A 25,062-nucleotide genomic window follows, 5' to 3' on the forward strand; every position below is an offset into this window, starting at 1 on the left:
TATTTTTCTATCGATCGACTTTTTTTTACCCACTTTAATGAATAATTCAGTTTCATTGAAAAATGTGATAATTGAGCTGAATTTATATTCGTAAATCAAAGTTTTTCACTGTTGCGTGCGGTTTTAATTTTCAAAAAGAAATTCCGTTAATCCCGCAAGCCGATTACTCGCGTGACCGTAATGCAATGCGTTTTGCGTTACTTCAGGCGCCTGTACACGACGAACTAGAATCAAGCCGTACGCAGCCTGAACCGCAGTCTTGTATGCGGGGCTGCATAACGCGAGGGGTTTGGATGATTTTTATGCAGTACGAGACACGTTTTTTGACAATTAGGTATATGTATACCTGACAGATTTCTTCAATCGAAGTTGAAAAATTTCCGTCGCAACGAACGTGAAAACTTTATTTCTGTTCCATTCTCTTCGCTTCTCAACGATGAGAATATTATTACAAAGAGTTCCATATCTGAATTTAATATCTCGCACGAAAGAGAACGTCGCGACTCGACACGTGGTATATTGAACGAAAGAATCGAACTCGTGAGTATTAATATAAAAATCTGGTATCCGTATACTTTTTATCGACTTTTCATCCATTATATTAGCTTCTTTAAAGTGTTAGGCGATATTATTCTTATTTCGAAACTCTCAAGAGACGTGCAAAACGCCGCGGCGAACCTTATTCGGGAATTCCTCTGATCCTCGTCGAATTCGAGCCGTGTTATCAAAGTGACAACGATGGTCTAATTGGCTGGTTGAGCGAACGGGATATTAGCCGCAAATTCTCCCGAGAAGGGTAAGCCTCGAGATGTTGGCGCGTAGCCCGCGTGGCTGCATTTCAAATCCTGGAACCTCAGCACGGTAGACCCAAGGGATTAAACGATGAACAATCATCGTGCCACAGTGGCCAAGTAAGCGCAGTGGGTGCAGGGTTGCGGTGAGGGACGATGTACATTATATCAACGGGTATTGATTTCATTCGCCTCGACACAAGAGTCGGATATACCTGTAAACGCGGTCCTGCTAATTCGCGGAAAAAGAATTTCGCGAGTTCGCGTAAACGGACGAATTTCTGCACCGGTGATGGGAGTGATTAAATTTGTTGAAATAAAAGGGGGAAGATTGAGAAGCAGAAAAGAAAATGGAAAGAAGAACGACAACAATCTCTCTTGGGGATGGAGTTGTATATAGCCGTATAAAAACCCGCTTTCTTTCTGACTGACGCGTAAAATCCTTCGGAGTATTTAATTAAGGTGAAAAGTTACAGTTTGGGTGGGTGTGAAGTAAAAGCATTAAAAAAAAGAGCGAAAAAAAAAGAAGAAAAAAAAGAAGGAAACAGAAGAAGAAGTTGGATAATCCTTCGAGCACTTGAGCATCTAACTAATGGATCAAGCTGTCAAATTGTGAATTAAAAAAAAAAAAAAAAAAAAAAAAAAAAAATGGAAACCGAAAAGAAATAGAGAAGTCGGAGTAAAAGAAATGCTGCAGAATTTTTGTAAGACGTTTCTTCGGATGACTGAGAAGGACGTGCCGGTACTTAGTCGGGGTTCAAGTGTTTACGGAGGGATCAAAATATCTCTCTCTCTTTATTTTAGTCACGTTCGCCAAGGGTGTCGGGCTGACTGTGCCTTCTGGATTTTTCATGTCGCAAAGAACTTCGCAGCTCTTTGGAAAATAAAAATAACAATTTTAAGATTTAAAAAACAAAAAAAAAAAAAAAAAAAAAAAAAAACCATCTTATTCAAGTAAGAAACACGCTTCGTCACTCCGCTTATAATTCGTTTTTCGCACGCGTATGCATGGATGAAGGCAATTTTGTATCCTAAAATCCTGGTAAATCATTTTTTGACCGTTTGTAATGACATCTGGGTTGAGTATATTCGGATATTTATGTCTTTTAAATATTTTCCCCGATACTTTTTACCAGTCGTTTTAGCTCGTATTAATCAAAGTGACGTTAGTCAATGACGTTAATTGCTCACCTTCTGAGTCGGAGGTGTCGGATAGAGGAGGTTCGTTGGCGATGTACTGTCGACCGTTCAACAAATTGCTCTCGACAACCGGCCGCTTGTCTTCCAGCTGTCGCCTGAAACCGCGATGATCGTCCTGAAACAAGAAAGAGGATTTAAAGGATTTCTTTAAAATCTCTGAGCTTTAATTTCCCGGTTGCTGCGAGGTTATCGCTGCGTGTACGTATTACACGTATAATATAATATTATGAGCTAAGTGACACGTAATTCAGGAATTATACCGTATGCGGTGGTACGATGTGCGGCTTCGTAATTAAACTTGGAAGATCAGCAGAGCAGGAAAAACGGCGAGAGATGCAAGGCTCGAGAGGCGGCCAAGCTGCGCTTTGACGATATTATGACGACGAAGTGGGGTGAAAAATGCTGTAAAAACTAGAAACAAAAAAAAAAAAAAAAAATGGAAATTCACCACACGGAGAACCTAACGTCCATAAACCGGTTCAAGACTAACCGAAAGACGCTTTGCACACGGCGTGCATGAACCATAAAAAAGAAAAAAAGATTACGACCCTTGCAGAGTGACGAGGTGTTCGGAGCCCGAAGGAAGTACGCGGCATCTACAAGAGTTAAATCAGAATAAACGGCAGATAAAGTTTGTCGAGTGAGAGAGAGAAGGGAGAACGAAGTGTTCTAAATCCTGGCTGACTGCTAAAGCCACGAATCAATTCCGTTCAACTGTACCCTTGGGGATCAAGAGGAGTCCTCGAAGAGCCGTGCAGCATCTCTTACCTCGCGACGATCAAAGCGAGTGAGAAAAAGTAAAAACGAAATTGAGTGGGGCGAGAGGGAGAAGAGGGTGAGATATTTTACACGGGCATTGGTACGAACCACCCTTCTCTTCGCCCCCACCCCTCACCCCACAAGACTTTAAATAATATCGGTGGAATAATGACGCAAAGAAGCACTAAGTGCCTCACTCGTCTCTGTACGGACACTCTCGACGACTTATACACGAAAAGTAAAATATGGGACCGGCAGGTGGTTCTTCAGGCAAGGTCGGAGCTTTTTCCTCTGAAGTAGGTATACCTCGAACGAATTTAACCGCCCCACGTATAACCGACTACTTTACTCGCACACTTTCTCAACCTCTTTTAAATATAGACATGCCTGTATACGCCGAGGGACGAACGTTCTCTCGAAATTCCTCGACGTTTTTCGGCCAGAGCTTAATACCGAAAGGTGGACGATGCAGAAGGTGCTCGCGAGTGTTGCGGGACCTTGAAGGGTACCGGAATACCCTAACCTAGTCTAACCCAACGCAGGAGAATTCGCGTGGATGAAGAGGGTAGGCGGTTCGGTTACAAGGCTCGTTTGTTACGCGGCTAATATATTATTCACAAAGCTCATGATCGGTGTTTAAACGCTTAAACAAGGGACACCTGGTGCACCGTAGGCGCGGGCGTACGAAGATGAGCGGATAGTGGAAGTCTACCTATATTTATTCGTAGATTAGAGGGGATCTTCTTCGCAAACACATTCAACGAGGCAAGGTATAATAATAATAATAACAATAACAACAACAACGGAGGAGGAGGAGGAAGTCGTTTATAATACTCGGAGAGTTCGGAAATGGAGCCTGATTTACGTTTCCTCGATCATTGTATATGTTATATATGTATACCACATGTATATTTGACTGATGGATGAGAGGAGGAGGAGGCCTTAGCGAAGGTCAGCTTCACGGATTTGTCTAGAAACGGGCGAGGAAACAGTCGGGCTTAACGCTTGCTCCTCTTTAACGTCGGCGATCAATATGTGTGTGCGTCCTCAGACCCCGGTAGCTCACTACACCATGATCTATACAATCGCTCGTGCAACCTACAACGTGTATAGATCCGTCCAGGGTACCGATTGTTCCGAAATTCGCGGCATCGCAGAGCACCCATTCCTGCAGGTCGGGTTGGTATCCATGCTAAGCAGTTCCTTGTGTCGGAACGGAACCTCCATCACCGTAACGTAATCTCGACCGGCGTACAGGACGTGTTATACCTAACCAATTACACGGTATGGTTTGAATTTCCTTATCTGGTTTACGCCACCCGAGCTTGTTCTTCCGTGGCTGTCCATGTCGAACTCATATGCTGAACCGGAAACACTGGGATACACGATTCATATCATTCGAACAACGACCACTCATACGACGCTTTTACAGAGTTTAAAAGTTTACGCCATTGATTTTTTGTCCCGTGATTTATTTAGGGTATGCAGAAACCAGAATCTGTTCAAATACCTGGCTTCGAAAACGAGATACCCAAGACTGTGACTTAAAATTGGAGAACCGGATAAGGCTCGGTTTGATCTTTTAACATTACCGAAGTAGGCTAATTCAAGGTCAAGTCTTTTCAATTTACTGGTGTAATTGCGGTTTCGGGTCACTTGATCAGGGTTCAACTGATCGTTTGTCGAACAGTGTATACCTAAAGTTGATGCAAAGATGGCATCAACTTGCAATAACGTCCGTACATGTGACGAACTCGAAGAAAACTTATGTCCTGATGACGATTTCGAGATGTTCAATCCAAACTTATCCATGTTGGATTCCGTCAAACTTCAAGCCCTGACAATAGACAATAGACAACGACGAAGATGGGATCAACTTCCAATAACATCTTCACATAACGGACTCGGAGAAAATTTGTATCCCGATGACGATTTTGACATATTCAATCCACACTTATCCATGTTAAATAGCATCAAACTTGTGACAATAGACAATGAGGAAGTAAAGAACGGAGTCGATCCTGGGACGAGAGAAGAGGGTGACAATGTCTAACCAACTTGCCGGTTGTAATTTTAGCGGCGTAGAGCTGCAGGTGGCAATTACGCCGTGAGTTACCAAAAGCGCATCTCTTCCCTCGTTTGACATGCATCGAGTGGTCTGCGTGTATGCACACTGTATCGTATCGAGGTTGCGTGTGGATCGACGCGCACGCGCATTAATTAGGTCGTTCGGTCCCTCGGTCCATGGACAACGTATCCTCGACCATCGGCAGCATCGCCCACGCCTGTCCGAGATGGTAACTCAATATTGGACCCTCGTACGTCCGCCCCTTGGCTCCGAGGGTGCGCCTCCTGCTCTAAGCACCTAGTTACTGCTTAGTTGCCCGTATAATTGTCCGCACCTTCCTCGCTACCAAGTTTCCTCGTCGTTTCCTGCACGCTCACGTCGTGCGGCAACAACGTCAGCTGAAAGTGCACGACGGTGGCAATTGCACTTGGATACGTCATTCGCGTGCAAAATTTACTCCACCTTTCAAAGTCGATTTCACCATCTTAAGGACCGGTAGACCGGACCCTCTGGATCGGATGTTGGGACGAGGAGGAGAAATCACGTTAGAAAAATCTGTAGTAGTGTTTTCTTGTACCGATGATGGTGAACATGAATGAAATAACATCTTTATTGTATAATGGAAACTAATTGGAGCAAACTTGGAACGTTTGGATTGGAAAAAGTTTTCTCAAATTCACGATATCTTAGGGGTTTTTTTTTTTTTTATTAGAGAGTGATGTTTAATCGGTATTCGTCACTATTTGCACAGATAATAATGGTGTTGTTTTTCTAAACGGTTTTTCCCTCTTTTTCACAAATTCAGACTGACTGTGTACATTTCGGAAATACTGTACACCTCAGACTTGAAGAATGTTAACCTCAACGACCTGATTGTTTTTTTTTTTTTTTTTTATATATATATACATACGTATTGGTATACAGCAACTGGGTAAAACGAACTGAGGTAAAAAAAAATGCCGATAAATAGTAAAAAGAAGGGTGAAAATAAGAGATAAAAAAAAGTGCTGACCGTCGCGTCATTTGTCGAACGATTTTCTCGCCTTTATCGTTTCCCATATAGACGGGTTTTCGGGTTTTCTGGGCGGGTTAAAGGTGACGGATGCGAAAGGCGGTTCGAAAAAAACGAGCAGGGATGGCAGAGGGAGATATAAAATGAAGAAAGAAAAGGGTTTTACTTTATTTGAAAAGGAACACAAACCTGCTGCTTTTGCAGGGCGGCTATGTCGCCGCAAACTGGACCCAGTCCGGTCAGCTCGGTGTCCTTTCTGATAACCCATTCGATAAGTTCCCGCAGCGAGAGCAGCAGAGCGTTCCAGTGTTCGGTGTTGCTTTCCAGGCGGTTTCTGCAACAGCGCAAAAAAAAAAAAAAAGTATGAAATCTTCCACCTTCTCCAGTGTTGGGTATAGAAAAATGGACAAAAATTTCGAAACTAGATCTGTTTGTCTTCTTCTTCTTCTTCTTGTTCTTCTTTTTCTATTTCTTCTTCGTCATCGTCACCGTAAAACGTTTATGCAGATATAATACATGATGTTGTATTTTTGTCGCAATGATTTTCGCGGAGGGTAAAATAACGCGCAAAAAACATCGGGTTGATAAACTGCTTCGCACATTGCTATTATTATACATTTCTCGTTTTTGTACATACATACGTCGCTTTCCAACCTCCGGCAAGGAATAAGCACAAACCTACATATGTGGTGGAGATATAATGTATTATACGAGAGAGAGTGAATAGATTTATATTCAACTATTGTGTCGGCCCCATCTTGTCCGTGTTACAAAGTTTGTTGTGCCGCGTATTCTCACGAAAACGGTGTGATAAAGACGACGCTTGGCACGGAGGAAGGCAGGTATCAGTCTCCTCGCTGCTGGTAGGGGAAAACGAAAATTTTTCGCGACGATTTTTCTCCTTCTTCCACCGAGCTTTTCATACATTTTTCATACGTTTCTCAAAAATTGTTACATTTTAGTACGGTGGCGGGATATGTTTGGCAACTTTTGTCTTTATTGCCTTCGGCAAGATTAACGTGTGGTGAGAATTGAAAAACACACACACACACACACCAAGAGACTATTGGAATATAAATTTGAGAACTTTGAAGATGAAAAAATAATCGCTATGTCTTTGCAGCACAGACAATTAACAATTCGATTAACAATGTATAATTTGTAGATATAACAAGAAGAAGGTATTATTTTTCATTCTTTGCATTAGTTTTCAGAAGGATGAAAGAAGATTTCACGATATTTCAAAAAGCCCGAAGTATCTTACATTTTATTCCGTGTCCGAGGCTTTGTCTCTTTATTCTTTTCTCTCTCTTCCTTTTAATCTCATTACTCGTTCATTCTTTATTCTATTTTCTTTTCTTTATTTTTTTTTTCTGTTCCACATACCGACGAGAGGTCAAAGAGTCTCGACTCGGTATTTTGCCGTAACTACAAACGATTTTCCCTTCATTTTCATTGTTTTCTTTCCTTTTTTTTTTTAAAATCCATTTATCTTTATTGCTGGCAAACGAATACATATATACGTAAATATACATACCTATAATACATCAAGTATCGGTGAAACTGTCGCGAGTAATTTTCAGAATATGAAAATGGTGTGCGGGGGATGACGATGGGGAAACTTTTTGATTATAACGGGGGAAAAGAAAGAGAGACAGATCGAGGGAGGGAGGGAGGGAGGGGAAGGAAGAGCCAGAGTCGTTCGCAACTGGCTGCAGAGATTAAGGATAATTAAAACATTCCGGTGTTTGAGCTACGGTCGCTAAAGTAGACAAAGTGAATGTGCCCAACCGACTACTGCTTATGGGTGTTCATCCCTTTGCAGGATTACCCTTACAGGCGTATATTACGTACACGTATATGTATACGTAATATATATATATATATATATACATGTACGTGCTTTGAACCGTTAAGACCGATTTTCGTCATATTGGATTCCTCCCAGTTCGAGAATTACGACGTTTTATAATCGCCCGATCGTCGTGATCGAGTGAGACCGTTGAGTTGAAAAGATTCTCATTCGAGGCAACGAATCGTGCTACATTTTTATAATCATGCTTCCGTATTTCTAAAGCCGCGATATTTGTCGAAAGTTGATGTAGACGAGAAACAAAAGTGAAAGAAAAAAACAATCCTACGCAATGATTCTTCCATTCGTAATATCGAAAGCTTTCGATTCTTCTATGTCTATGTTTTCATAAATCATGAAGGAATAGAAAAGCTCGATCGCTGTGAAAATAATCGTGCTAAAATCATTAAAAATTGAACAGAGTGGACTACTGTAGAAGAATTTTTGTGGTCAGTTTGGAAATTTGATGCCTGCAATGGTTGGATTCACATCAGAGATATTACGTATTGAATTGACATCGGATATTGTTGAACCGATATCGGATATTGCGTTGCATCGAATCGCGTCAAATTATTCTAATTCCGTACAGAATTCTACACCAATTTTTTCTTCCAGGATTGATATTTGCAATTAAATTTTGATTCCCGGTTGTTTGATACCGTTCCCCGAATTGGACACGACGTTGGACAAGTTCTGGTTCCACGATGTTACTCTCTACCCAGGTTTCTGGTTTGAGATCAAAAGGGCCGAGCGGGCTTGTTGGCAGTGGTTTTGAGAGGAAAATTGCTGCTACGGCTAGATTAGACGAGTAGGAGAGCTTCGGGGTTGAAACTCGGTGTGACCCACTAGGCGAACTCCTTGAGAAAGGGAGAGAGAGAGAGAGAGAAAGAGAGAGCTGAGAACCTAGACTCAGAATCCCTTTTGTTCCTGGCAAAAACCTCATTCTCATCAAACAAACAGGCAGCTGCTGAGATGTTCTCATCTCCCTCAAAAATGCCACGTGACGAGTTACTGCTGGTACAGTTTATATATATATATATAAACCAGTTTTGATCCTCTAGCTTCTGGTTTCCTCGCCGGTCAGAGTCTTCGCCTTCTTCTTCTTCTTTATCTTCTTTTTTTTCTCCCGCTCGATTTCGCACGCCGGAAATTTGAAATTTCAGTACGATCTCAGACCGCGACCCTCTTAGAAAATCCTTCTTTCCTATGGACGCGTGTCTGATATGATATGTATATATATATATATATATATATATATATATATATATATATATATGTGATGCACGTTGTGAATTTTTCGGAATCTATGCTGCTCGTGGCTGAATAATGTATACCTCAGATACATATTTTACGCATATATATATATATATATATATCTATGTATATAATAAACACGAGGAGATAAATCGGCGATGAAAATTTCTCGCATCTCAAACTCACCGTGTGGAATTTTCACCGCTCTCTGTGAAATTCAATATTCCGACGAATATTCTGGAAAGTGATATTTTGTTTCACACTTCGCGCTTACCTTCAGCCTGGCAGAAATTCGAAAACACACGAAACCCATTTCGTATAAGCGATTTCAAAGGCCACATAAGAATTTTGTGAAACTGTATATCGCTGTTGAAAATTTTTTTACCGAAAGTTTCTATACTGTATTTAGAAGTTTTATTCGAACGTATATACGGAACAGCGAATTAAACATACGTTCGCTGTTTGTTCTATTTACAAATGTAATAAATTTACCATACAATTTAGTAAATTGACAACTTTTTTGTACAGTAAATGTGTAGTAAATTCCGAATTATTTTTAACAGTGTAGTAGAATTTTTCTTTCACTTCACACACACACACACACACACATATTGCACGAATATCTTGGCGAACTGTTGAATCTTCCCAAGCGCAAAGCTTTCCAATTTTTCTGCTCACCCTTCTACAATCTTCTTTTCCTTATTTCCGCCCTCTGAATCCTTGGATAATACAGCGCGCTTTGTTATCGGAATACACGCTATCTTTTCGGTGTGTTATACACGTAGTTCACACTTTACAGAAAGGAATTGTTGATCGCGTTGCGAAACGTTACGTGCAGGTATTCGTGGATTCGGTAGTCACGCATCTGCAGCGAGAGGAAGCGGGTTTGAGCTTTTCCCTCTCTCTCTCTCTTTTTTTTTTTTTGTTTCGTTTTTCTTCTCAAATTTTATGGTCTCATGGCTATTGGCACTTATTCAAGGCTTTTCTCCTGCAATACGTTCGAGCACGTTATAAATATAGGAATTTACGATCGCATAAAGATAATGCAGCGTTCGAACGGAGGTCAATATAAGCTTGCAGTTTAACGTTGCCTTACGAAAAATTGTTTTCTTTATTTTTTATCCAGATGTCGGAGAAGAAACAAGGTACAGCTAGATGCTGGCGGATGCTTGTTATCGGACCTTTCAAATACGAATCTCTCGTACGACGATCAATCGCGGGTATGAAACCGTGTCCGCGAAATTTTCCTCTCACGTTTAATTATTCCTCGAAATTTGTGTTCGCAGTTAATTCACGTTAGACACTCAAAGGCTGCTGTTCCAGCTGCAAGCTGACGTGGAAAACGACGACGACGCGGATAGAATAGCTGGGTGCTAGTAGAGAGTCGAGGGTCGTTTTTGGGGTGGTTGATTAAACGTGGCGATAAGCTGTTTTCGTGACAAAATGCGAATTCTCGGTTTGCCGGATAGGCTGCAACGGTTTACCCTCGCCGAGGTGACGGTGTGTGCTGTAATCCACTCCATGGCCACGTTACGCAAACGTAAACGGAAACGCAAACGCCCCGCCTACTCTTTTCCCCGATTATAGTTTACACGCGTACGCGCTAAATTCGTCCGCGATATAAATTGATACCCTTGAATTTATAACCTCGATACCAAATGCTCGTAAACGTTTTTTATATCTACATTTCCGCCAAAGCACGCTGCGTCTATTCGGTTGTTCATCGTTCCGTTTATCTTTTGCGATCTACATTCGCAGTTCGAACCGTCTAGTTTCCCGCGAGGGGGAAAGAAGACACAAAAAAAAAAAAATGAAAAAATTAACTGCAGTTACTTTCCTTCAAGCACGGAAATTGCATTCGTTTAACTGACGCGAAGAGACTGAGCGGGGTTGAAATTCCGAATTTGAAAAGTTTCGAAAGCGATGAATTCTGAATTTTTTTGGTGGTGAAACTTGATGTAGAGAAATCGAACATCAAAGTTTCGAATCTTCACTTCAAGTTTCACCACGAAATAATTCAGAATCAACCACATTCGAAACTTTTCAAACAAGTTCTTTTCCGCATAATGAAACTAAACAAATACTCGATTAATCTACGGTAAGATTCAGATGTAAAAAAAAAAAAAAAAAAAAAATGAAAATCATCCATCTATCTTTTCTTCAATTTCCTAAAATTCCCGAGCTTGCGAAGCATCATCGGCGCAAATAAAACTTTCGGCTAGTTTTTCAGCCTCTCGGAGAATTTCAATTCCGAGTGAAATTTCTCGACTCCGAATACTTGTGTCATAATAGAATGGTAAATACCGACTCACCAAAGACCGTACTCTCATCCGAAATCGTTTAAAGCTCGTCCACCCGGACACGATTCCATTCTTTTGAGTAACCGCACCGAGTGGAAACGGCTCACCGACCAACCCGGCTGCGCCCTTATTCAACCCGCTGATTGCAATCAGCCGGTGAACTTCTGGCGAACCTTAGGTTAATTAATCGCGACTGATTGCTCGACGTGATCATTCTCGAGTCGCTGCCTACTGCTGACTCGCGGATTCGCAGTCGATATGAAAATTTTTCTCACATTATACGTATATTTAAAAGCGCATGAAAATCGACTTGGTGAAAATCAAGGGTGTGTATATATATATATATGTATATGTATGTATACGTATATGTATACATCACGTGGGATCAATGGTTCGGATATCTCTCTTTACCCACCACCCCCTTCTTCGCTGGATTTTAATCTCATCGTAATTAACGTTCACCGCACTTTTTGTCAGCATTTTTATACTTTTGTTTTCTTCTCTTGTTCCTTTTTTTTCTTCGGTCACAGCTTTTTCTTCATATAATAATGGTACAATGCACGATAATATACATGGAAAATTGAAGCACTGTTTTCTTTCTTTTTCTTTTTTTTTTTTTACTATTTTTTCTTCTTCTCGCACGGTCGTTGCACCGCCTTTGAAAAGCGGAAAAAGAAGACGCGCAGCCGCCGGGGAGAATCTCGCAGAGGCTTATCTCGCGATCAACGTTAAACTCGCTCTAAACGATCCGCGCGGTCCTCTTTGTATTTTCTCCCTTTATCTCCGTCCTCTCCCTTTACCTTTCCTTTCCTTTCCTTTCCTTTTACCCTTACCCACCTTTTTACCGCAATCCTTTTCCTGCTCTTGCAGAGATCTTTATTTCGGGAGGATTAGAGCGTAGATACATACCCTTGTACCCTTGTACCCTTTACTTGCTATAAGCGCAAACCTACGGTATAGTCTGCGATCTACAGAGTAAGCCATCACTTAATAAGGAGGGATCCGTTCTCTTTTCTTTCGTTTTCATTCTTTCCATTCCTGCACCATCAGCAGCAGCGGCTTCTCTCGCAGATGTTACAGAGATTTTTACTAGTCGATATTATACAACGACGAATCCCGGGTGTAATCGTCGAGAAAAATTCTCTACTTGTTCCTACAACCGATATATATATATATATATATACTAAATCGACCTGCGTCCAATTTCTCGCCTCATTGCCGATCGTTTTCACGTCGCCATTCGTATTATACAACATATACCCCATGTAAAATATTACTACAGAGAATTGCGCGTATGTCTGTAAACTATTTTTTTTATTTTTTTTTTAAATATTCTTTATTCTTATCTCTGTATTTATCGAGGCAAATATTTTCTTTTTGTATATTACAGTGTAATAAAATTTCAAACCCCGAGTTTGGTGAGATTTTGCGGCAAAAAGTGTCCGATCGTGATTCGACGAAGAGTACGAAATGGTTTTACGCTGACCATATACGTATCCGTACGTAAATTAAAAAAAAAAACTATCGTACCTTATAGCCATGCTTTTTGCCTTGAGGTGATGCCATCGCTGGTTCATTTCGTCGAGACGATGTTGCAGCATTACCGCGTCATCCTGACTAGCCAATGAGCTTAAAAGCTTCCTTCCAGTACCGTTCAACGAGGCGTAGACATCTCGGTGTGTTTCTATTTCCGACTGAAGATCCTGAATCAAAAAATGATAAACAAAAATCACAAAATTAATTTTAAAAAAATCACAAACTTTCATTTACACACTTTGTTATACAATAACATGTAATCTACAAAGAAACGTGAGTTTTTCCTTTTCTTTTCAACAACCTCGTCTTATAATGTCAAGTCAGTGTGAAATTTTTTTACCAAATTTGAAGAGAAAAATATCTTATTCCTTACTCGAGAATAAAAACTGATCATCGCGCGAGTCACACCAAAAAAAAAAATAAATAAATTGTGCGATTTTTTATTTGTTATTTTTTTTTTTGAACTCGTTCGTCTTATACTTGATGTATTATTTCATTTTCCGTTCATTTTTATCGTACACGTTGGTTCAAAGAGACCGTGACGTTTTGGTCCACGGTTGGCGGTACACTGATTGTTAGTTGCTGCCTCCAGCCGCTTCTTCACCGAAGTAAAGTGAAGTTCTTGCAGTAGCAAAACAGCACTACCGCCACCACCACCACTACCAGCTCGTACATTTGTTGCGAAATTAGACAGTTTGTTTTAAGATACGTTAGACCGTTTGCTCTCCCGTTTACCGCAACTTTATTATAAGCAACATTTACCCTCAAGACGTTTCAAATCCTCCGTCCAACTCGGTACAACTGTTATTGTTATTTTTCGGTAAATGTAAATTTGATCATCGCGATTCACCGACGTCAACCAGCCAATCTCCCAAGTTTTTCTTCATTCATGGTTATTGGCACGATTTTCAAGCAGAAATCATTGTTTTTTATCATTTTTTTTTTTTTTTTTTTCTTCTCATTCAGGCGAGGCAACGATTTTCGAGCAGCAGAAAATTGTGTCACTCGCGATTTTCAACCCGCAGCGGCATGTATGCATCCATGCATCGTCATTCGGAGGGACACAGAATTCGAAGTTTCGTTTCCGTCCCGCATTTAACGCGCGTTGTTCTCCGCCGCAGGCGGGCTCTGCTGACGTCAGCTCCGTTTACACGAACGGAAACGACACCCGATACATATATATATATACATACGCATATACATATACACTGTATCCACCCCGTGTTGTTGCTGCAGTTTTCACCTCGAAATCGTATTACGTAGACCGTACGTGTCAAAAGCGCGCGCAGAGCGTGTTGCTATGAAGGAAAGAGAGACAGAGAGAGAGAGAGAGAGAGAGAGAGAGAGAGAGAGAGAAAAAATGGAAACGAAAATAGCAAAAATGAAAAGCGAGGGAAAAGGGACGCAGTTGCTGCAGTTGATGAATCAGAAAACTAACGCGTTACGATTTTTCATTTTACGTTTTTTTACATTTACGCTTCTTTTCTTTTTTTTACCTCTCTCTCTCTCTCATTGTTTCTTGCGAGGTTGAATTCCGTGTGACGTCAATGCGTGCATCGTTGAATTTTTTATAAAAAAAAAAGCCACTATTTCGAACATAAGGATTGTAAATAAAAGCATGTAATAATCTGTGATAACTCGTGTGACATGTATTTTGAAAATTCAAATTCTTCAAAGTACGTAATTATAAGATCACTAGTCAGGAATTTTTCTTTCAATGTTTCTTCGAATACCTAATAACAGACGTAACGTTGCAAAGTTCAATCTCGTGTTTATCTACTTCATTTTTCTTCCCATCATTCATTTGGTGTGCCTGTAAATTTTTTGTACAAACTAAACGCATAATTTTTCCTCCCCCCTTTATGCGAGAACCACCAGCCGTTGACGAGATATTTTTATTTTTTTTATCCTGATGCTGCACCTGCACTTGCCAAGTTTTCATTTCGGCGGTGCTTCGGGTAGGAAGAGTCGATAATTTATTTAACGCTTCGTTTGTATTTATGTGCAAGCACCCCGACCCGCTAACCAATTGTCACATATGGCGCTTTGACTGAGTTATGGGGATGGCGCAAGTTGCGACGGTTGAAATCTAAAAATTAAGAAAAAAAAAACAAATAAAGGACCATTTCCGGCTTATTTCAATCCCAATTTTCGAATTTTTACTATTTATATATCTTGCCAATTTTTTTGTATTCTTTTTTTTTTTTTTTTTTTTCGTCACTTCATTTTATATTCAAATACAATTTTTTGTCTGCAATATCCTTGCTTGTTACTTTTTTTTTTTACTTTCTCTCGGTACCGAGAAGAGAAACGGATTTCTCAACGTTTTCGCAATAACCTTTCTTTATCCCTGACTCTGAATTCACGCTGCGGATGATTTTATAATCGAGGAATTGAAATCACAGAACGCGAATTATCGAACGGTACGATGATCGATTACACCGAGAGAATTTCGAAGCTCTTCGTGCCTGGTCGAACCGCGATTTCGATTTTTCCGAAAGGCGTCAAGTGTGTCGAAGGAAAAGTTGCCAACTCTTTCTCTCTGTTCAGCAGTTTGTACGTATGAATTCTTTTTCTTAATCTTTTCAACGAACGATTTTATTCGGGAATATTTTTTATGCCGAATATTGCGAATGAAAAAATGATCTTCGACCGCAAACCAACGCTTTTCTCGTATCTAGGCCACCGAAGGTGATGAAAAGTAATTATGGGCAAAAATGGAAAAACAAATAACGCCGTGTCTCGAGACTGGAAAAGAAGACTGGATACGGATCTACGAGGTTTCTCTAACGCGTTTCCGTTGCCTAGAGAGAGAGAGAGAGAGAAAGAGCGGGAGGGGGAGGAGGTAGAAACGCGGTTTCTTAGCCGGGCTAAAACGTTTCTCTCAAGTATTTTGGGACAGTGGGAGATTTAGGGGCGACAAGAAACCGCAGAGGAGCTTTTAATCAATGTCTTGGTTGCGGTACAACGTCTTCCGCTACGATCTCATTCGACCCGTGCGAGAATTCGGAGACGACGACGAAGACGACGAAGACGACGACGTAGACCCAAAAAAATTCTCGTTGAATCGCGGGGCGAAAACACTTTGATTTTTTGTTCCTCGTGTCGTTCGGTTTAATTTGTTTGAAATCAGGAAAGGTAGGGAAGAAAGGTAAGAAAGATTAAAAAAGAATGAAAGAAAGAAACAAACAAACTCGACAAACGTCGAACGATGAAATTGCCACGCCGATTTTCAGATATTTACCGAGATGTTACGCCGTTTCACTTTGTTTACCTGTTCGAAGTAACGAAGATCCGCTAGAAGGGCGTAGGAAATGTAGATGAAACGAGCGTCCTCCCTCAGGTTAGGTCCTCCCCTCCTGCATCCCGAGGAGTTCGCCAGTCCCTCGTTCCTGGGGGATCCCCGCCACCTCTTCCTCAGGGATCCCCCGGGCCAGGTGGCCCCCTTCGGAAACTCACCACAATAATCCACGATAGTGATTTTTCTCACGTATTTCCCTCCATCACACGCAGCCTTCCCTCAATTTTCTTATCCAGTTGCCCGATTCCTTCGAAATCCCTCAACGCCGCTACGCCGACACGACGAATGATTCGCCCGAGCTTATTTATTATTATATCCTCGAGTCTCTTCTTTTTTTTTTTTATTTTTTTATTTTTTTTTTTTTTTATTTCAATTTTTCTCTCATCACAAACGTGGAAACGGTGATCGAGTAATCTCTGATTGTCTACGACGATGCAAAGCGCAAATTTTTCACTTCAACAGGGTTCACAAAAGATTGTCCGATGTAAATCCTTGTAACAGGTTTTTTTTTTAAACGCTTATTACCGCTGTTTTTTTTTTTTTTTTTTTGTTTTTTTTTTCAACTTTTATCCTTGGAAATTTTTCACTGTTTTATTTACACGTTTTTGCAAAGAAACGGAACGAAAGCAAAAAAAAAAGGAACAAATAATCCAGCTCACTCGACGAAACAAACGAGAGTAAAAATTATTCCCGACCGGTGACCAACGGCCAGACTGCGGGATATAACAGAGGGATGCTTGGCACATGGAAGACGATATCATCAGTTATCCGATAATCCTGAGTTACGTGCGTGGAATGTGAAGGATGGAAGGGCGAGAGAAGGGTGCTTTCGTACACGTAACCGAGGAATCTTCAACATTGGGCAAAACACGTTTCGTGCTGCTGGTATTTAATGCCTGCATGTCCGAATACCTCTCTCTGTGTATAAAACAGTTTCGGTAAGCAAGTAAGTTTACCTAAAGAGCACACGGGGAGAACCACAATTAAATCGGATGCCGGACTCGCGGCAGCGACGATAAATGAAAAGCGCGGATAATCCGAAAGCTGGGATAAAAAATGTCGCTTATATTCACCTAACGAAAACTTGGCATCGACCAACCACGCCTCAGCGTTGTCATCGTACACGAAAAGCGATTTTATACTTCGGATTGATTTCTGTGATGTAAAACATTAAATTCGACACTTTTTTTTTTTTTATTTATTAATTTTCAAACATTCCTCCGAGAGACGAATTTAATTATTATAACATCGTATGCAATTCTGAAGGATCAATTGAAAAGGGGAAACTTGACGCACAAGGTTTTTCTCTCTTCTCGGTCCCCTCCCCTTTTGTAAAATCTACCTTTTTTCATTCTCTTGCTTGTTGTATTGTTTCTTTTTTTCTTTTCTTTTTTCTTTTTTTTGCTTTTTTTTTTTTATTCTTGCTCACGGAGAGTTTTCAACTCAAGAAATAAGACATTCATCCAGTACGTGAGCAGCTTTCCTGATAAACCAGCCTTCCATACTTTTTAACCAAAGTGACCCGCACCGAGTCGGCTGTACGTACCGGCTTTTCTCGTCGTCGTTGGTAATTTTTAAAGATTTTTTTATCGTCGTGTTTCTTTCTCTCTTGCTTTCTATTTATTTTTTTTTTTTTTGCACTTTTATTCATTGTTACAATTTCTTTCCCTGCCTGCTCCGAAAAGCTTTTTGCTCTTTTGCTGGAATTTATAAAAATATATATTGTACATGAGGTGATTTCACAGGTCAGCGATTTTGAAACACGACAAAGCTATTTCATACAACGGACGAAATAATTCCGATTGATTTTTTTTTTCTTATTGGAAATAATTGACCCTCCCATATATATATATGTAATATTTATATATAATGCATCGTCATATTTCGCGTTGTTCGTTATTTTCATCGTAAGCGGTAAACTTTCGTAATATACATAGGTGTATATTATATTATAGGTGTATGTAATAAATGACATTCACGTAGGATTGCCGTCCGGAAATAAGGCTGTCCAGTTTTTTATAGTGTGTAGTAAGGGATGGTAACCCTAGACGATCGTAAAGATGGACGCGAGGCAATGAGCGAAACTTGAATCTTATGGTATATCAGGGGTATATATTATTATGATTACTTTCCTCTTTCCCATTTTTGTACCTTCTTTTTCTAGAGCTATATAGAGGCCGCGTTTTTCATCATCTCGTTTCTGCTTTGTCGACCTCCTCGGTATTAAAATCACGTCGAGACAGTTTTTTTTTATTTTTTTTTTTTATTCTTTCACTTATTATTTATTTTTTTTCTTTTTTCTACTCTTCTTCCAAAGAGACGGGAGTGTCTTAGTTCCGGTCAAAAGAGCCCGGCATTAACGCTCTTCCCGAGACTCAAACTACCAACCAATCCCACGATTTTCTAAAAACCAGTGTCCGATATTTTTCCGTTTAACTTGCATCGCGAAACAGATTCGGTGTGGCAGGCTTTTAGACTTTGGGATTTTTGACCAGAGGCTCAATCTCTTCTTTTCTCCTCCTTCGTCTAACGCTTTTCAACGGCATATCGTGGCGGACTTTTTTCACCCGTCGACATAAAAAATATATCCTCTGGGAACAACCGTCAGCAACGAAATTCGCTTTTCCCTTATCGTATCGATAAAATCGGTACGTCAGTGATTTAAGCTCTGCCATTGAATTGTTTTTTTTTTTTTTTTCTTTCTTATCAGTACCTATATCAACATTACGGTAATCATTTTGTAATCACAATGCTAATTGAAATCATATGATATCTTGGAAACGATGAGTAATCGTGTAATCGAAATAAAATTTATTCCTCACGTGATTTCTCGTGATCACGAAATACGTAATAATCGTGCCAGTTTTTGTTCCATCGAAACACTCCTCGATCCACACGCCCGTTTTTTACTCACAGGTCGGAATACACCGTGAGAAAGAATTTTCTTTTCTTTACTTTTTTTTGCAATTTGTGACTCCAATTTAGAAAGCGTTGGTTTCTGCTGCCGCATCAGCACCAGCAGCACCAATCCGCGCGTTAGATACTCGTGATTACTTGGAAAGTGTCGTTTCGATATTTTCATTCTCCCATTCAGGGGAGAACTTTTTCGAGTTGTTGCGTCGCGGCGGCTGCACTCAAACGGGGGTAAATAAAGAGAATGAGAAAAAGAAAGTGAAAGTAAAGCCATCGCAAGAAATTTTCGTGAGCGAAGAAGGTGAAAAAAAGAAAAAAAAAATCGGATCAATCGGAGTTACAACGTTCGCAAAATAGAAACGATCATAATGATTAACAAACGAACACTGTTGGTTGATTTGTAAAATATAAATTTTAGCACGGACAAACGGTTATGAAAAAAAAAAAGCAATAATAACAATAATCTTCAAAGGATGAGCTCGAACGTTTGTTCCTGGACTATAAGAGGTTCGCATTCCTTTTATTTTTTTATTTATTATTTTATTTTTTTTTCGCTATTTCCTGCACACCGCGTCGAGAAACGGGGAATGGGTACCCCATCGGGTAGCGACCCGCTGTTAACATAACCTATAACGTTGGAATCGTTTTCCTCCTTTCCTCTTCCTCCCCTACTACTATATCCGTAGACCATTAACGGCCGATAGCAGCCACCTTTCACATCAGCGCAAAAGGGTGTGATTAAAACGCACGATGACTAGCACTAGAAACGCGTATTATATAGGTACGGGTGGTGTTAGATCATGAGCTTGAATTATTGAGGGTGCGATGAGGGGTTGGAAGAATTATTTCTTATTACAGAAATAAACGTCGAGAATGAAGAATTTGGCGAATGGATAAAAGTACCAAATATGTTATATCGTAAGATTTTCTCGTTGTCTGTCAGCTTGCAAGGTTTCATCCCTTCTTTTGTGATCTCATTGCTCGAGGAACAAGCTTCCGGCGCATCGGATGCTGCGATGTTCCGTGAGCATCAGCAGCAGAAGCAGCGGTAGCACATTTGAAGTTGCGGTGCTCTGTAATCGGCCAGAATCCGCTTAACCTCACCGCTCCCGAAGCCAACTTGAACAAAGTTGCTTCACTGAAAATGCCGTTGAGTCGACTCTAGACGACAAAAAAGCCCCATGGTGGTTTGTCTTTTTCGTAGGGTTTTATCGCCGGGCGAACTCTGACATTTACCGCAGACGTCAGATAAGCAACGAGAAAAACTCTCCGGGCAACGAATGTCCAAGACCTGTAACATCACGGATATTCATATTCTCGTATTCGGAACCGAATTCGTTCGTTACTGCATAAGGGTTTAGAATATCCCCGCGCATCAAGGATCAGGAATTCACGTAATGTTCGTGATTCTCCCGACGTTGAGAGACAAGATTCCAGTAGGATCTCCCCGAGCGTTTCGCAACGTCTTGAACAAACACTCTCAAGTCAGTGTCTGTATAGTTTCGGGCGTTAAAATTACCTCGCGGCAAGTTAAACAGGAAGTTTTTGATTTGATGCACGATCTCTGTTTGGTGGCTTTATGTGCCAACACGCGGCTAAAGTGGGAACACCCCGAGCCTAACCGAGGCATCTCTGCAGCAGCGTCTCTTTGTGTCTGAAGTTGGTCGGTTTCTAAAGGTATGGTACCGTACAAGGTAGAGCTCAAAGTCAGGTGATGGGAAATCCCAAGACCGCGAAACCTCGCTGAACGTTGGCACACTTTGACCACGACCATAATCGGGCCGGATACCAAGGGTTGGAATTCGGATTAGGGAAACCTCCGTTACTCCCTTGTTCTCCGACAAGACTCTGGTGGTAAACCTTAAACATCTCTCGCTGTCCGGAGATTAGCCGACGGCGAATTGGGAAACAAGCGGTATTCGGACTAGAATGACGGAGGAGGAGAGCATTTTTTAAGCCATTTTTCTTCTTTTTCTTTCCAAATGGAAAAAAATTGCCGTCGAGAAGTTTTAAGACTTCGCGAAAGTACTGATTTCCAATCAATGAATAACGAAGGTGTTACTTTGGTGAGAAAAATTTGGATGAATTGTACGGAGTGTAGGAAACGGTGATGTTAAAATAAAAGTTCGCACAGGATTTTTCTTCTACAGTACCCGTGAAGTACATTATCATCGGTATCACATTTCTATCCAAGGATCACGGCGACGTTGAAGATGTGGATAATTGAATTCAAGAGGTGACCTAAAGAGGCCTTATTAAGGTAAAACAAGCCCGGATGATCGATGACCGTTTCCCGTCTCTATTTTCCGCGTTATAATATTAATAATACAACCCAAACCTCGCTCGCTCCTCGGCAAAGGCGTCGGGACGTAACGCTTTCCTTCCACCCCCCCGAAGTCTTCTGAATTTATAACCACGCGGTTGAAGGAGGAGTTTTCAATAAAGTGGAGAAAACGAGCAGAGGGTTTGCGGCTTGGGGGCGGTATGCCGCTCCATAAACTCGAGGTAAGCTTACGGTATACCCATTATAACCAGCAAGCGCTAAACACGCAACGAAACTCGAGCGATGGATCCAGCACCTCTCATTCCTGTCTTTTTGTATTCCTCGTATTACACGAAGGGTTTCTCACTTCTCACTATCCTAAGCCATTTGAAATCAGCCTGATCGACAATTTGAGTTTGGCTGCTTTGCCAATGAACCCTTCGCTTATCACACACTTAGTTTTTAGCCTACTACAACGTAGTCCGCATGAAATCAAGGTACCTTCCTTGTCAGGGTATCTGTAAAAGCTTTCTCTCTCTCTCTCTCTCTCTGTGTTTCTTCGAAGAATGTAAAACGCCATGGTTGACGGACCTTCGATTCAACGTCACCAAAGCGTCGTGTGTCATCCCTGATGAAAATTAAAATGTTGTGCGAATCGTTCCTGCGGTGCCCGTTCCTAAATTTTACGAAGGTTTTGAAGCTGCCCGCATATACACGCGACATATTCCACTAACCCGTTCGACAAATATTGCGAGAGTGGTTCACACCCGTGTTCCTGTTCCCGCAGCAGCCACCAAACGGGTATTTGCACGATGGTTGACCATCCCGAATGCTGCAGTTGGGCTAACGCCGGTAACAACGGAAGACAGACGGCATATTTGATGTGAATTGGACAAGTTTACACACTGCCGTGTTCACTCCGAACTAGAAATTCTATGTCACGCCGCACGTTTACCGTCGATTTTTGTCATGCTTTTTTCGGGGAGGAGGGATTTTTTTCTTCCTTCATTTTATTCTTTTGCGCGTGAAATCGATTTCAATCGTTTAACCAAAATCTTCGGCGTCTGGAATATTGAGAATTAACGAATTTGCGTCGTACCGCGTGTAGCGATGATACGTGTTACACATCGTTGATATTTAGTAGAACGGGAAGTGTCCTGCGTATTCGTTACTCTATATGTTTTAAACCCGGGCGTTGCAGCTTTAGAAGTTTTGCGGCTGTGGTTGAGGTGTAACGTATTACACGTAGGCACTCAATCACGTCAGGATATCGATACTTTTATGCACATATATGTATATTTTTTATATACATATACACATACCTATAATACCAACACGTATAACGTTGAGGACAGGAGTAATTAATAACCACCGGTAAATTTTATTATATATTAAACATGACGCTATTATAAGAGAACAGATACAGATGAATTGTACAGGTGTTGTATTGATTTTAGTCTCGATCGACGCGGCTTTTCCAAACTCAGAACCGATTGGATTCTGGCTTTGATCGGTTCGCTACTTTTTCAATTATTCAAATAACAAAATTCAATGAAATCAAATAAATATGACGATGTCTTGAGAACGGACGAATGGATTCGAATGAAAATTGGTACAGTAAGATTTTTTGGGTCGCTTATCACGAGTCTAAAGTCAGATTTGCAAAATTTAAATTCGGAGCATTGTATGGTCTGGATAAAAAACAAAAACATTTGGAATTTTGTGAAAATTGGTACTCGAACGTTTGTTTCGGGACTGATTACGAATCTGAGATCAGATTTGCAAAATCCGAAATAGCGAATCCAATATGGTGGACGAAAATGGCTAAAAATATTCGGTTTGTGGTAGCAATTCGTGGGTGGTGATTTTTTGCGTCACCGATGACGAATCCAAGATCAGACTTCGAAAATTTTCAACGGTGGATCCGTTACAGTGGTTCAAAAAAGAAAAAAAAAAATGGTCACACTTTCATCTCATACCCGAGGGCTTCTAAAATCTGAATTTGCAGTTCGAAATTCGATTTGTATATTAGTATTTCGTTTTTTCATATGAAATTGGCACCTATAGTGTGAGAACGGGTAGTTCGATGGCTGGCTCACGGCCAGTCCAAAGCCGTTAGTTATAATTCTCTTTTCACCCATCGGTAACAATTCCGCGATCAGTTTAATTCCAGAACGATAAATTTTAAAATCAGTTTCTGATTTCCGTCGGCGGCTTCGCTGCGATGTAACGCGTGACGGGTTTTAATCACACAACGCGGCTCTCCGGCGTTGGTCATTAATTAATTAATTAGTTAATGAATCAATTAATTAACCATAAGTTACAGGTACAACGGGCAGGATGCTCCCCGAGCCCTGCAGCGGGTATCTGTATCGAATATTATACCAGCTACGCGCACTTTGCCCAGTTCGTGGCACCCCTCGGATTTTCGGGTCTCGGTCCAGGGGCGGACAAGGGAGGTGGAATATATCCGAACGGGGTCCCGCTGCGTGATAAATGATCGCTGACTGCACAATGTGCGCTAGTTCTCTTCCGGCGTGTACCGATATTTTTCATTCGACACTCGGGATTTTCATTATATATATATTTTTTGCACATATATACAACGAAGCGAAAATTGTTTAACGCCAATTTCGTCGCCAATGCCGCGGCGGGTTGTATTAGGCAGAGGTTTCAATTATATTTCGAACACCGAGGTACGCTCGGACTTCTTTTTTTTTCTTTTTTTTTTTGTTCTGTTTCTTTATTTTCACATCGCATTCACTAAACAACCCAACGCAACGATCCTGTACTTTAAACAATGTGATTATTATTTTAATCGAACGAATGTTTACTTGTTGTTTTGCGAGATGAAAAAAAATTATTTACACATTGACTTGAGAAAATTTCAATTTATCTAAGCAAATTCATTCGTTAAGGACTGTGGATTAAATATTTGTTCGATTTTGGCTTGTGACGTGCGTTAGAAAAACTCGTAGAATATTCACTTGTCGATGTTGATCGATTTAAATCAATGTTTAAACGTTCGACAAGGACTTGTAATTTTTTTTCCCCCTCGTTAATTATTTCAACATCAGCCCACAACGAATTAACATCATTGAACAAAAGAAGATTTTATAAATTCTACAAAATATCACGTCCGTCCCTAGTTGCAGAAAAAATTGAAATTATTCAACATTCCTTTAATTACTATATAACAGTATTTACGATTTTCCTTGCCTCATCTTTCGTCGGACAATTAAAATCGTGACGAAAATTTCACACATAAATTAAAGTAAACTACTGTTTAATTGTATCAGATGCAGACGAGGAAGAAAATTTTGGGGACGTCTGATTCTGTAAATGAAAAGGGGAGGGGGGGGGGGGGGGGGAGGATAATTTAGCAGTGGTTTTTCTTTTTTCTTTTTGTTTTACGTTTTCTTTTTCTACGGGCCGTAAGGTCGAAAACGAAAGGTAACTCGATTACGGTGACCGTCGTCGTGCTTCACCCAACTCTCTCTCTCTCTCTGTCTCTCTCTCTCTCTCTGGTTCAACGTCGTTTAATTTTGTAATTTCAGTCCGCAGGTGTGCAGTCACCTCGCGTCGCGGAGCACAGGTTCGCTTAACGAGATTACATGATTACGTGATAACTAACAGTCACGCCTCTAAGGACGGTGGTGCAGCAGCTGTATAACCTCTCGCCTTTTTCCCCCCATTGTAGATCATTCTTTTCCGCCCAGTATCGCCGACCCGCGTCTTTTCACTACTTTTGGAAACTCTCGTGTCTGTAAGTCTTTAAGTTCTGCGAATCGCGTATCGTGTACAACTTTACAA

At 40.8% G+C, this 25,062-nt stretch overlaps 1 protein-coding gene and 1 long non-coding RNA gene across 9 annotated transcripts in view; one reads left to right on the forward strand and one right to left on the reverse strand.

Annotated features, from left to right (window-relative positions):
* The window catches only part of LOC124223580 (dystrophin, isoforms A/C/F/G/H), a 304,909-nt gene that overhangs the window by 47,185 nt on the left and 232,662 nt on the right, over window positions 1-25,062 (reverse strand). For all 8 annotated transcript variants that reach the window (XM_069137876.1, XM_069137878.1, XM_069137873.1 and 5 more), the window contains 3 exons: window positions 12,767-12,939; window positions 6,020-6,164; window positions 1,983-2,106 (listed from right to left, as the gene is read on the reverse strand). In XM_069137876.1, coding sequence (XP_068993977.1) covers window positions 1,983-2,106; window positions 6,020-6,164; window positions 12,767-12,939 — 442 coding nt within the window. The remainder of the gene's footprint in view (window positions 1-1,982; window positions 2,107-6,019; window positions 6,165-12,766; window positions 12,940-25,062) is intronic.
* LOC124223607 (uncharacterized) overlaps window positions 1-25,062 on the forward strand; it is a 41,349-nt gene that overhangs the window by 593 nt on the left and 15,694 nt on the right. The window lies entirely within an intron of this gene.

This window comes from Neodiprion pinetum, chromosome 7 (assembly GCF_021155775.2).
Source record: "Neodiprion pinetum isolate iyNeoPine1 chromosome 7, iyNeoPine1.2, whole genome shotgun sequence".
NCBI lineage: Eukaryota > Metazoa > Arthropoda > Insecta > Hymenoptera > Diprionidae > Neodiprion > Neodiprion pinetum.